The 12,913-nt window shown below is 55.8% G+C and overlaps 2 protein-coding genes and 1 long non-coding RNA gene across 3 annotated transcripts in view; all 3 read left to right on the top strand.

Annotated features, from left to right (window-relative positions):
* Window positions 1-1,965: 1,965 nt before the first annotated feature.
* LOC119089953 (uncharacterized) lies at window positions 1,966-4,073 on the top strand. The gene is made up of 3 exons (XR_005093198.1): window positions 1,966-2,006; window positions 2,588-2,761; window positions 3,888-4,073. It is a non-coding gene; the product is annotated as an uncharacterized LOC119089953 (long non-coding RNA).
* A 1,059-nt stretch (window positions 4,074-5,132) lies between these two features.
* LOC119092364 (early growth response protein 1-like) lies at window positions 5,133-6,975 on the top strand. Its single transcript, XM_037215331.1, has 2 exons — window positions 5,133-5,345; window positions 6,543-6,975. Exons 1-2 carry the CDS (start codon window positions 5,133-5,135, stop codon window positions 6,873-6,875), a joined length of 546 nt encoding a protein of 181 aa, XP_037071226.1. The 3' UTR covers window positions 6,876-6,975.
* Window positions 6,976-11,839: 4,864 nt separating this feature from the next.
* LOC119092353 (protein germ cell-less-like) overlaps window positions 11,840-12,913 on the top strand; it is a 10,301-nt gene continuing 9,227 nt past the window's right edge. Inside the window, exon 1 of the mRNA XM_037215320.1 lies at window positions 11,840-11,845. Within this exon, the coding sequence (XP_037071215.1) occupies window positions 11,840-11,845 (6 nt within the window). The remainder of the gene's footprint in view (window positions 11,846-12,913) is intronic.

Raw genomic sequence — 12,913 nt, 5'->3', positions numbered from 1 at the left:
AATGGCAAACGCACGTGCCCAGCCTGTGCACCGAATTTATGGAGCTGCGAAAGAACGAGAGTTACGTGGACGTGACGCTGGTCTGTTGCGGTGGTGAGATCAAAGGTGGGTGTTCAGCAGTTCGAAAGATACCGTGCTACTTTGGTGCCCATGTGGACAGGGGATTAAGTGTGGCATCAGGAGCAGCTGCCAGGGTGTCATGTCTGGCCTCCCAGAAAGTAATACGACCACTAAGAAGAGTAGAAAGGGCCGTTGTAGCCTTGTTGGTGTGGTTTAATCCTGGTGATGACGTGAATGGTCTTTATCCTTGTTTTTCAGGTTAAGTTGGCGTTTGAACTTCGGAAAATATTAAAACGCATCACATGTGATGAAATGTAAATTCCTGACATCCACTGACATTCTACTAAGAACATTTCGTTACGCCGGCTTACGTGCAGAAATGTGTAATCCAGCCGGGTAGATAAATCGTCGCTTGTTCGGCAGCCCATCGGCTTCTGCTGTCGGCCTGTAGTCCACTGCTGGAGAAGCTTCTTTCGGCTAATCAGGAGTCAGAAGCCACGCTTATCCTGCCCGACCTACAGGTAACCACGGCAACGTGTTGCGGATGTGTGGATGAAACGCAGCCATCAAATTGATCGGTATTTGAAGCCGGGGGAGGTGGTGGGAGGGGACTGATGTGTTCTTGGACCAAACCTGTGCTCTGGGAAACAAACAGACTGTGAATGTTCAGCGGTGAAACATCTTAAGAAGGGACCAGCCACCACCAGGGATTATGTCGTCCCCTAGAGCCAGTGTCGTCGATTAGCTAGTATTCGCAGGCAGAAGCTTCTAAAGTTGTGGGCTGCTGTTGAAATGACAACACGTGTTGCGTTTTGTGGAAGAGCATGCCGTCCAGCTATGATAGCTGGTCGAATTATCACATGTGTTAGCGCGCCAAACGCTGCCGGCGGCATGCGCCCCCCCCCCCCCCCGTCCCAGCAAGCCCGCTGGACCGGTCATTCCTTAAAAGCCAGCGCTATCAATAGCCAGAATCGACACTAACAGTTTGCGAGTGTGCCGACAGGTGTCATGCGTGCGGTCGCTTATCGAGTACGTCTACACGGGCGAGATTTCCGTTCACGACTCGGAGATTGACGGCCTTGTGGACGCGGCGACAATGCTGGAGGTCCGCGGCATTGCAATGACCGGGTCACCAAACTCAGTGAAGGTGAGCTCCCGCCACGTGAACTGAAGCGCTTTTGTGACCCGCTGTGTTGTCCCCATTTTGTTTTTTAATTGTGTTACTCCTACTGTCGATCCCATTTTGACGAGGCTGCCACTGCACCCGCTTGCTGTGGGGCCTGCTCTTCTATACTGATTTAGGAAGAGATTCATGTATTCGCGTTTCTTGTGCCTCAGTGCCTTGTCTCCATTGCTCGCGTTTTGCCTGAGGCGTTTTGCCTAAGGCGTTTTTCCGGAGGCGTATTGCCTGAGTTTGCAGTCTCCTCGCCGTGCCCGCGTCCGGCGTTTTTCCTGCGTCCGGCGTCTTCCCACCGCGCCCGTGTCCGGCGTTCTCCCTGCGTCTGGCGTCTTCCCACTGTTTCCGCATCAGGCACGCCCCCTAGGTCTCCACTCGCCGCACCATGCCCGCCTCTGGCCCCGCCTGTGGCGCTTCCCGAACACCTCGCGCTTCCCCCCTGTCTGTCATCTGCCCGCCGGACCCTGACGTCCCCCCGCGCCCCTTTCAGCAGCGGTCGGCAGCGCTGGCCGGGCTGCCACTGCCGCTGCCGTTCGCCTTCCCGCCGCCGCCGCTGGCGGCCGCCGCCGCGGCTGCGGCCGCGCCCCTGCTCACCTCGCCGGTCAAGTCGCTGCTGCGGAAGAACCTGGCGCCGGCGCGCGCCGACGCCGAGCGACGCCGGTCCCCGCTCAAGCGGCGCCCGTCCTCCGAGGACGACGACGGCAGGAGGACGCGGCCGCGCGAGGAGGCGCCGCAAGAGGTGCGCCGCTGCTCCACGCCGCTGTTTGTGGTAGGTGTGGCAGGTGCGGGGGGGGGGGGGGGCTATGGTTGTGGAGGTGGGAGGGAGTCGCCCATGTTTGGAAGGTTGCGAGCTAGCTTGTGGTGGGGTGTCAGCTCGGTATGAATGGGTTTCAGTTTGGATGGATTTTTCATTGATAGCATGTTTGCATAGCGTTTGTCTATCGAGTGGAGCCAAGCATTGTGCGTGTGTGTTTTCGGATAGATTTGTGTCTATAGTTGAGCTTCACAAGATCTCCGCTAAATTCCTTATTTTGGGATGCGTTACAGATTTTGCTCTCTAGTGACATGAAGTATAATGCTAACTGGTATATCATGTTATTTGAGGACGCCCAGGATAAAGCGACAGAGGTTGCACTACCGTATTCTTACATTTGGATATTTCACTGTCCCATTACAGATATTCCTGAGATAAGTTAAGTACGTTTGCAATTGCTGCGTTCATCAGTGGCACCCACTACCCCAGTTTTTACGAAAACTCCACCCAAAAATGTCATCCCCTCACCGGATTCGAACCCGACCCGCCGGCACTGAGACCCGCCGCCGCCATCCCTGACGCCGGGCGGCCGACAGGACACGAACGGTGCCGGGGAGGCGCGTCGTCAGAGCAGCAGCCACTCGGACCGGAGCGACGCGTCCGAGCGGCAACGCGTGACAACGACGTCACAGGAGGTGGCCGACGACTCCGTCTCGTCACTGAACTCGTCCTTCGTGTCGGAGGCCGAGGCGGGCCTGCTTAACCCCCAGGTGAGCGGCAGCGGGGAGGGAAGGGGCCTGCTTAACCCCCAGGTGAGCGGCAGCGGGGAGGGAAGGGGCCTGCTTAACCCCCAGGTGAGCGGCAGCGGGGAGGGAAGGGGCCTGATTAACCCCCAGGTGAGCGGCAGCGGGAGGGAAGGGGCTGTTAACCCCCAGGTGAGCGCAGCGGGGAGGGAAGGGGCCTGCTTAACCCCCAGGTGAGCGGCAGCGGGGAGGGAAGGGGCCTGCTTAACCCCCAGGTGAGCGGCAGCAAGGAGGGAAGGGGCCTGCTTAACCCCCAGGTGAGCGGCAGCGGGGAGGGAAGGGGCCTGCTTAACCCCCAGGTGAGCGGCAGCAAGGAGGGAAGGGGCCTGATTAACCTCCCAGGTGAGCGGCAGCAGACAGGGAAAGAGGCCTGTTGATGGGGGGGGGGGGGGGGGGGGCTACCGAGCTTGGATGAGCTGGCAGGGCGGATGAAGCAGAAAAAATATCGGTAAATGAAATGATTTCAACGTGGGGTGTCGAACACAACGGTCACCCGAAAAACAAGGCATATTCGTTTTCTTGGACGCACCACTCCGCTCATCCTAGGCGACGACCTCCGACCAGTGTAAAGGTTCAACGGTTTCACGACGCTTACGACTTCAGTCGTGTCTAAATCTGGACACGTTACTTAGCATGTGGTTGAATGAAACAGCTGTTACATTGCACGCATGTAATTCGTGCTGTTGCGTTCTTCGAAACGTGGCGCCCCACATCACCTTGAAAGTCCGAAGCCAAAATTAGGTCATCAAGTCATCCTACAATCGTCTCCGGATTTCGCTTCACGGCTCCTACCCAAAATCCAGGCATAACACCAATCTGTCTGATTTATACCTAATTTAAGTTACCTTTATTCTAATTTTGATTTTGTGTTTATTATGCTGCCTGGCCTCTGTCTAGCCTCCTGCGTGGCGTGAAGCTGCCGAGCTCGACTAACCCTAGTGGCTGGCGTCATCTACCCTTCCGTCGTCCAGACCTTTGCCCTCCGCCTGACCTCTGCTTGACCCCATCTGACAGTCTGACCCCGTCTGACAGTCTGACCCCATTTAACACAGTCCGGACCCCGTCTGACCCCGTCTGATCCATGTGACCTCAGGTGGAGCTGAGCGAGGGCCCGGGTCGGGTGCGGGTCAAGGCCGAGCTGAACTCTCCGCTGACCTCGCCGCACCTGTCCGGCGCGCTGGACGGCGCCGCCGGCAGCTGCGTCTTCTGCAAGAAACACTTCGTCAGTGCTGATGACCTGAAGGACCACATCAGTCGGGTGCATGTCACAGACAGACTGGAGAAGCAGTTTTAAGGGTGAGAGACCGGGCTCGGTGGTGAGAGACGGGCTCGGGCATGTGAGCGGGACGGGCTGTAGGGCTGGGTGTTGAGAGGAACGGGCTCAGGTGGTGAGGGACGGGCTCAGGTGGTGAGAGACGGGCTGGGGTGTTGAGGGGAACGGGCTCAGGTGGTCAGGGACGGGCTCAGGTGGTGAGAGATGGGCTCGGGTGGTGAGAGGAACGGGCTCAGGTGGTGAGGGACGGGCTCAGGTAGTGAGAGACGGGCTGGGGTGTTAAGAGGAACGGGCTCAGGTGGTGAGAGACGGGCTCAGGTAGTGAGAGACGGGCTCGGGTGGTGAGAGGAACGGGCTCAGGTAGTGAGAGATAGGCTCAGGTGATGAGAGACGGGCTCGGGCTGTGAGAGACGGGCTCGAGTGGACATCGCCCGAGAGTTAGCTGTTCGAGCTCGTTGGTAGAATGAGGCGGCCTGCGTTCGGCTCCACCTATCTGACTGACTGACTGACTGACGTGACGCGTTCTGTTCGTAATGTTCATCCATGTATGTCCCGTGGTCTGCCGACGGCTGGGCGCTTGTCCACAGCAATCGATAATCGCGGATTTTATCGAAAATGCTATCGAGAATGCCACACCGCGGCCAGCCAATAGCGTAACACACGACGCTCATGCACTTTCATTACGGAGCTGTTATTCGTCACATCACTGCCCCACGACTTTGCCGTTCCGCTGTATCGCCTTGCCGTCATGTGAGAAACGCCACGTGATATTTGCATCTCTCAACATCTCACGTGGCACGTTGCCTCCATCACGTGGGAAACACCACGTGCAGCAATCACTTGCCACCGTCACCGCCGTGCTCCACTATTAATGGTCGTCGCCGCGTGCTGCCATAACACGCGGCACTCACGTGCCGTGCGTAATACCTGCAACAGCCATTTTCCACATATGCCTCCTCGCGCTGCCCCCTCGCGGCGCCATCGCGCGCCTCCATCACACACCGTCACCCGCATCACACACCGCCGCCGCACACCGCCACCACCCGTCCGCGCACACCCGCCTCCATGGCGCGCCATCACCGCCACGTGCCTGTCCCGTTGCAGTGCGAGTTCTGTCCGGCGGCGTTCGCGCGCTCGGCGCACCTGAAGCGCCACGTGCGCACGCACACGGGCGAGCGGCCGTACGCGTGCCAGGTGTGTCCGCGAGCCTTCAGCCGTCAGGACAAGCTGAAGTGTCACATGGACCGACATACGGAGGACGAGCGGCGCAAGGCGCAGGTGAGACGACGGACGGGTGAGGAATGCCGTGGGATCCCGGAATGCGGTGGGATCTCGGAATGCGGTGTGATCTCAGGATGCGGTGTGATCTCGGAATGCGGGGTGAGTGTGATTTCTGGATGCGGTGTGATCTCGGAATGCGGTGCGACCTCGGAATGCAGTGGGATCTGGAATGAGGTGTGATATCGAAATGCGGTGTGATCTCGGAATGCGATGTGATTTCTGGATGCGGTGTGATCTCGGAATACGGTGTGTGATCTCGGAATGCGATGTGATCTCGGCATGAAGTGTAATCTCGGAATGCGGTGTGATTTCTGGGTGCGATGTGATCTCGGAATGGGTGTAAAACTCGGGATGTGGTGTGATCCCGGAATGCGGTGTGATCTCTGAATGTGGTGGGTTTCGGAATGCGGTGGGATCTCGGAATGCGGTGTTGATTTCTGGGTGTGTGTGATCTCGGAAAGTGGCGTAGACTCGAGATGGTGGGATCTCGGAATGCGGTGTGATTTCTGAACGCAGTGTGATCTCGGTGTGGTTGTGGGCTGGTCCGATGTTGTCAATATGTAAATGTTGATGGGGTCATGGTGTGGGCGGCTGGCGTGACGCTGCCATGGTGTGGGCGGCTGGCGTGACGCTGCCATGGTGTGGGCGGCTGGCGTGACGCTGCCATGGTGTGGGCGGCTGGCGTGATGCTGCCGTGCGGAGGGAGATGGTCGGACGTTCTCATCTGGCGGGATGTGATGACACTGATGTCATGACACCGGCGGGATTTCGTTACACTGCGCGATGTCGTGGCCTGGTCAGTTGCCGTGCTCCCATGCTTTGCTATCACGTGGTCTGGTGTCATGATCTGGCTGTACGTCGTTAGGCCTTATTTTCTGGCCTTAACACGTGTCTTGTTGATCTGACTTGTAAAATACCCTGGTAAATGACCTCTTACAATATGAATCGTATCTTAAGTTTACGTCTACTATAAAACACTGTTTAAGATGGCCCATGTAACATGCCGGACACACGGTGTCGCTTATCGTACAAGTTGACTGCCAACGATGTGAAATTTTTAATTTCATGCTACGTTCATCCATAACCTCACTACTTCGCGCCCAAGTTTCAAAACCCACACCTTCAACTCACGGCGCATCCCTTGACCCACCAATCGGGCGCCGCCGCCGTGCTGACGCCATCCGTCTTCGGCAGACGCCGGACGGGTCTTCGCTGCCGAGTCCTACGGCCAGCATGCAGAGCTACCTACGGAGCCTGAACCGGAGCGCACTGGCGCTGGTATCGCCCTCTGCGCGGCCGGCGCCGGCCGAGCCGCTGTACCCGTGTCCGCTGCCGCCGGCGCCGCTCGGCTCCTCCAACCCGGGCCTGCCGTACCTGCAGACGATCCTCGACGACGTGCAGATCGTGCGCGACAAGAAGCCGGCGTCGTACTATCGGAACATGAAGCGCTCGTCGTCGGAGAGTCTGCTCACGTCGGTGCGCCGCCTGGGCGAGTGCACCATCAAGATGGCCACGCCGGTGGAGTGACGTCGCCCTCGGCGGTGTGACGTCAGGTGGCGTCAGGTGACGTCGGGTGACGCTGCCGGGATGGCTGGTGGCGTTGGCTGACGCCCGGCGCTGCCGGACTACAGGGACGTCAGTGGCGTCAGTGACCGGCGGATGCGTCAGGACGCGTCGCCCGCTCGAGATGTTCGGTCATGCGTGGTGACGAGGAGAAAATATGCGCGACGACACTCCACCCTTGCGGCACGCCGAGTGCAGGCTCACTCAATGCAGCGCGGGCGCTGTGTGGACACGAAGAGTGGTACCAGGCCAGTTTTGTATGCCGAATGGAGTCTCCAGCAGAAGTTTTGATGAACACGATAGAGCAGTAAGGACGCTGCGAACGTGTCGTAAGACAGATGAATGTCAACAGGGCCACCAGGATCACGCAAGAGTGGCCGTTATTCCATAACTCAGCTTTAACTGCCATCGTTGTGTTGTGCGCGTTCTCTGTTTCCCTTCGCGTTTCGTGACCAGGGCATCTTCGTCGGATCTCACGCGTCGCTGTGGTCGTCTCGTGCCAGCTTGTTGACGCGTTTCCTGTCTCAGAAGAATGAAGCTTTAGTTGAAGGATAACTTTGACGGTGTTCAAGTTGTTGTGAGCCTGTTCGCGGCAGGTTCAGGTGTTCCCTGTTGGTTCTGACCTAGGTTCGACCTTTGATGAGTGCGCCGCGGATGTCGTACCTGCGCTCTTAGACGCATTCGTAGTAAAACTCATCCACATGCTGAGCAATCGTTGGCCTGTCCTGTCGTTCTGAGAAGTTGTACCAGGGCCTTGATGCAGAGTGTCTTGTGTCCAAACAAAACAGTGATGGCGCCGTCCCGGCATACCTCAAGCGGGGTCCGCTAATGGCGCCCAACCCTGGCGCAACCACGTGTTACCAAATTGTTAGGCGCGGCATCAGTCCGGCGGTACAAAACACGGGATGGTCAGCTAACTGGACGGCAGCACAAGGAAGATGGCAGGATTTTTTGTGCTGAACCGGACAAGCCCGTCGTGCAATAGTTGTATTTTCTTGTACATACATATTTATTTATGTTGTTGGGATCGAGAAGTTTTGTACATTTTTACATGGACGTAGGTGTTACTTTGTTCTTCTAGCGCGGAGGTGGTGGCCGTTGGTGCAAAGGCTCCGAGTACAGAAGCTAGGTGGACCCCAAATTGGAGCGGTTGGTTAAGTCGTGTAGCTGAGACATTCGGGGCTTGACGACCCTGTTGTGGGCGTCTCCGACCTGGAGCCTGGCTTGTACAGTGGTGAGGACATGGAGGGGATTGCTCTCCTTCGCCAGCCAAACCAAATGTCAGCTTTTGCCTCATTATGTTGTGGTGCGTGCTTTTCGCTGCGCGCGGGCCGTTTGCAAGCAGGACAGTAACAGTACTTGTGTGCCGGTGGAAAAATCAACTCGATTTGGTATGGCATTATACGCTTGAAATCATTTGACGACATGAAGCGCTCACGTCAGGGCTACTTGATTTTGGAACTGGTTTCGTACATACCGGCTAATTACGGCGTGAAAATGGAAATGTTCGATTATATATGACTGAGAACGTGAGCAGCTGATCATTGTGTTCGTTTTAGGCAAGGCAACGTGAATCGTGAAAAACGTGACGTAGTATGGTGTACCGTGAATAAACGGATGTCATGAAGAGCTTTGTTTTTCGTTATTGTTTCAAATCCACCTTTTCACTGTCTTGCAGAGTGGAGGAGAAACCCCGTAAAAAACAAAGAGGAATTATGAAGTTATTGTCATTTGGAATGAATAATTATCAAGCCTCGTCATTAAAAATGACGAGGTTTTGCCTGCAATTTGTTAGAGGAGGCAACGTTTCAAGACTATTTTGAACTTGGCGAGAACGCTCACGTGTGCTGGGAACGGAAACCGTACTTGATTTCCGCTTGGGGGTTGTAATGGTGTGGCTACGCCCGCTGCTTACCAAAGACATTGGTGGACTGGGATATAGACATATATATATAATGTGTTGTGTGTGTGTGTGTGTGTGGTGTGTGTGTGTGTGGTATCTACATTTTGCCTGACTGAAAATTCTTGAGTCCAGTAACAAGCACAAGTTTGCTTCGAGGAATGTTGGTCATCGTCTTCTCTTCCATTTAAGCAGAATTAATGGCCGGTTTGGTACCACGACTCGAGGTGATTTACTTGCTTGGGAAAATCGCAGCCCTTCGTCACAATGCCTTCCCTCCCCCCCCCCCCTACGTACAACCTCTTCCCATATGGTGAATCTGGACATTACTGTCAACTTTACTGCACACTCGGCTGCTGGGGCTGCATGGCGTCGCCTGCCTCCTGCCATGGCTGGAAGGGCGAGCACCGTGGGTAATCGATCATGCCTCTGGCTCCCAGACGTGTGGCTTGACCATACCTACACTATCTACGCCCATGTTACATCAGATGCTGCCCATATACCATCACGCAGATGCTTCCTCCTCACTGTGTCCTCTGGCTAGCTCTTGCTGGCATCGATTCATCTTGCAGCATCTTGCTGGCATTCGATATCAGCAAATGAAATTATAACTCTGCTTGATGTATCATGATCACCCCTGATCCAAGTGGTCCCTGTGTGATTGTGCCCTCTCCTTCGACAAACCGTGTCGGTGATCTCTTTTCCTGTTGATATACGATACCTGTTTTGTTTCCTGTTGATAGGATGCCGTCTGCTGCTGGACCTCGATTCCTGCGTCGCAGATGCCCTGGTCGCGCCGTGTCGTGAACAATCTAGCGACAACCATGCAAGGTCAATGGATAAGACAAGATCAAGGTCAATGTCAAGGTCAATGGAATGAAGAGGTCAAGGTCAGTGCCAATGGGATTAAGAGGTCAAGGTCAATGTCAATGGGATGACGATATTTTAATCGTCACGCCTTCGCTCCGAAGTGACATGCCGCTGTGCATGCACTCAACAGGATGATGCGATGTCCGTCCCGATGGCTCATCACGGTGTCCGTCCCGATGGCTCATCACGATGTTCGTCCTGATGCTCGTCACGATGTTCGTCCCGATGGCTCGTCACGATGTCCGTCCCGATGGCTCGTCACGATGTCCGTCCCAATGGCTCGTTACGATGTCCGTCACGATGGCTCGTCACGATGTTCGTCCCGATGGCTCGTTACGATGTCCGTCCCGATGGCTCGTCACGATGTCCGTCCCGATGGCTCGTCACGATGTCCGTCACGATGGCTCGTCACGATGTTCGTCCCGATGGCTCGTTACGATGTCCGTCCCGATGCTCGTCCGATGTCCGTCCCGATGGCTCGTCACGATGTCCGTCCCGATGGCTCGTCACGATGTCCGCCCGATGGCTCGGCACGATGTCCGTCCCGATGGCTCGTCACGATGTCCGTCCCGATGGCTCGTCACGATGTCCGTCCCGATGGCTTGTCACGATGTCCGTCTCGATGGCTCGTCACGATGTCCGTCCCGATGGCTCGTCACGATGTCCGTCCCGATGGCTCGTCACGATGTCCGTCTCGATGGCTTGTCACGATGTCCGTCCCGATGGCTCGTCACGATGTCCGTCTCGATGGCTCGTCACGATGTCCGTCTCGATGGCTCGTCACGGTGTCCGTCTCGATGGCTCGTCACGATGTCCGTCCCGATGGCTCGTCACGATGTCCGTCCCGATGGCTCGTCCCGATGTCCGTCCCAGGTTCGTCGCATGTTCGTCCCATGCTCGTCACGATGTCCGTCCCGATGGCTCGTCACGATGTCCGTCCCGATGGCTCGTCACGATGTCCGTCCCGATGGCTCGGACATCGTGATGAGCCATTGGGACGAGTTGGACGAGTTTGTCTGAGCGCCGGTCTCGCTATCCACCCACCCGTGGCGCAGCGGGTCCTGGTCGGTTTAGCGCTCGCGATTTCTCCTTGACAGCTAGGGTTGCGGTCGGTGGCAGCAGCCATGCTAAAGGCCAGGTGACGTACGAGGGTAGGACGGACCGTGCCGAGCAATGCGGCACGTTGAGCTTTCGCGATCGAATACTGCAGCTGATCTGAATTACCGCGATCGGATGGCAGGAATCTCAGGGCTCAAAACAAACACCGCTTAACCTCATCTGTGATGCAAGAAATCCATCCGTTCAAAAGGTAAGGATTAAATGTAAAAAACAGTGACGATTGAGTGACGCCTTATATATGCCCTGTTGTTTGACTCTGCGACTTCGGGTATTTGACCTAGCAGCAGCTGCTATCACCGTTTAACGAGCTGCAAATCCCGAGTGCGATGAATGCTAGAACACAAATGTCCGGCATTGTTCAGCCTCCATAAGGCTGACTCCATAGCTCGCGATATCCGATACCCAGCGGGCTGGAACCTGAACCAGCCTGCAGCCAATACCCGTCCGATCCCCGCCGCAGACTTGCTCGTATCCTGCCGCTAAACTGTTTGTCACGTGACGTGGAGCACGACCCGCACGGGCGGCACGTGCTCTCGCAAACCAAATGCCTGGCCGTAGTCAGTTTACAAAGTGGGATCGCGTTTGCGCCGCTCTTAGCAGCCTAGTCGCTGCAGAAACATCGTCGCCGATTTCAAAAGCGACCGTTGTAAGAGTGGGGTCGCGACGGTTGCCGACTTCTTATCTTCACTTCTCCGCACGACAGTTTGCCGCCTATCAGACGACGGATGTGTGCTTTTTTGTCTGTTGGCACCGGGCCAAGCTGGGGCGGCGCCGCCCCCGTCCACGCTGTCGGGCAGTCGTAGTCTAGGTTCGCGCGCGAGAGGAAGGGGCTTGGTACAGACGACAGCTGGAGCGCCAGACAGGTACACCGCGAGCATGACAGGTGCGTAAGCCCGCCGCCGACGCAGCCCGGGGAGCACCGAAGGGACCGTGAACCACCCTGAGGCAAGTGGTTCAAGCGAGGCAGTTTCTAAGGAATTTGGCGCAAAGTCGCAGGAGTCTGTTTGCGAAAATTTGGTATTTGCCGTTCTGAGGAAAAATGGCCGTGCGTGCCTCAGTCCTTCACGTAACCTTATGTGTCGGTGTGTGAGGATGGTATGTGCCGACGGCGTTTGGCTGAAAGCTGTCCGATCAGGATGATGTTTATAACGCTGCGGTCTGAATAAAATATCGCTGCCCCCATTGCAATGAAGTGATAATCCATAACTACGAAATTAAAAGCGGAGGAAGGCGAGTTGAAACCAAGCCCCGGTCGCGACGCACGAAGTGTGGTAGCAACACAGCACCACTAAATTCAAACAAAGGGGGAACGAGCAATTGCACGGCCAAAAGTGTAGGGTTGGGCATGCATCTGACATCAGTGATCACGGGCCCTCGTGCGTAAACCACGGCCCCTTCCATTTTTTGGGGGGCGTTTTGAAGACTTAGCAACATATCTCGGCAAGCAGAGCAGGTACAGTGGCCAACCTAACTGATAAGATGGGCGTACCATGTCGCCATGTATAATTCACCAGGTGATCTGAATAATATCCTGCCCATGGATATGTCACTAACGGTCCAGAAAGCAGTGAGCGTGACATTTTTCCAAGCGGCCTTCGAAAGCAACACCCCGCGCCCCAAACGGAGATAGATGGAGCTTTGGTGACTGCGTAGTCGAATGGAGCGGCTTTTCCGACCAACGTCGATTAATAAAACGTGCGTCAAACAACCTTGATTTTCACAATTTTGCCAACAGAAATTGCCAGGCTTTTGCTAGGCCTAAAGCCAGGCGATATGCTTGAGTTAATTCGGTTCAGTTCAATTCAACAATTCACGCAGCGTCATTTGTCAAGTTATCCGGGGGATACTAAACATCAGCACACCTGTGCTTGCTTATGTTATGAAAAATGTTATTCCGGTAAAACGTTGGGTCTTCTTGCCATGGTTCTCAAAGACGGCCGACTTCGTTTATTCATGTATTGGTGTCGTCTAAAGGATCATAACACTCGTCTGAGTTTACCGCGCCCTTCCCGTTCGTTTATGTCTTGGTGTCGTCTGAGTTATCATGACAATCGTTTGAGTTCGCCGCGCTCCCCCTCCCCCGCGTGCCAAAGTCGGCCTACTTGTGTATGCG

Source organism: Pollicipes pollicipes, unplaced genomic scaffold, assembly GCF_011947565.3.
Source record: "Pollicipes pollicipes isolate AB1234 unplaced genomic scaffold, Ppol_2.1 Scaffold_1600;HRSCAF=1878_pilon_pilon_pilon, whole genome shotgun sequence".
Lineage (NCBI taxonomy): Eukaryota > Metazoa > Arthropoda > Thecostraca > Pollicipedomorpha > Pollicipedidae > Pollicipes > Pollicipes pollicipes.
The sequence above is the reverse complement of the archived record's forward strand: the minus strand, read 5'-3'. Positions and strand labels throughout refer to the sequence as shown.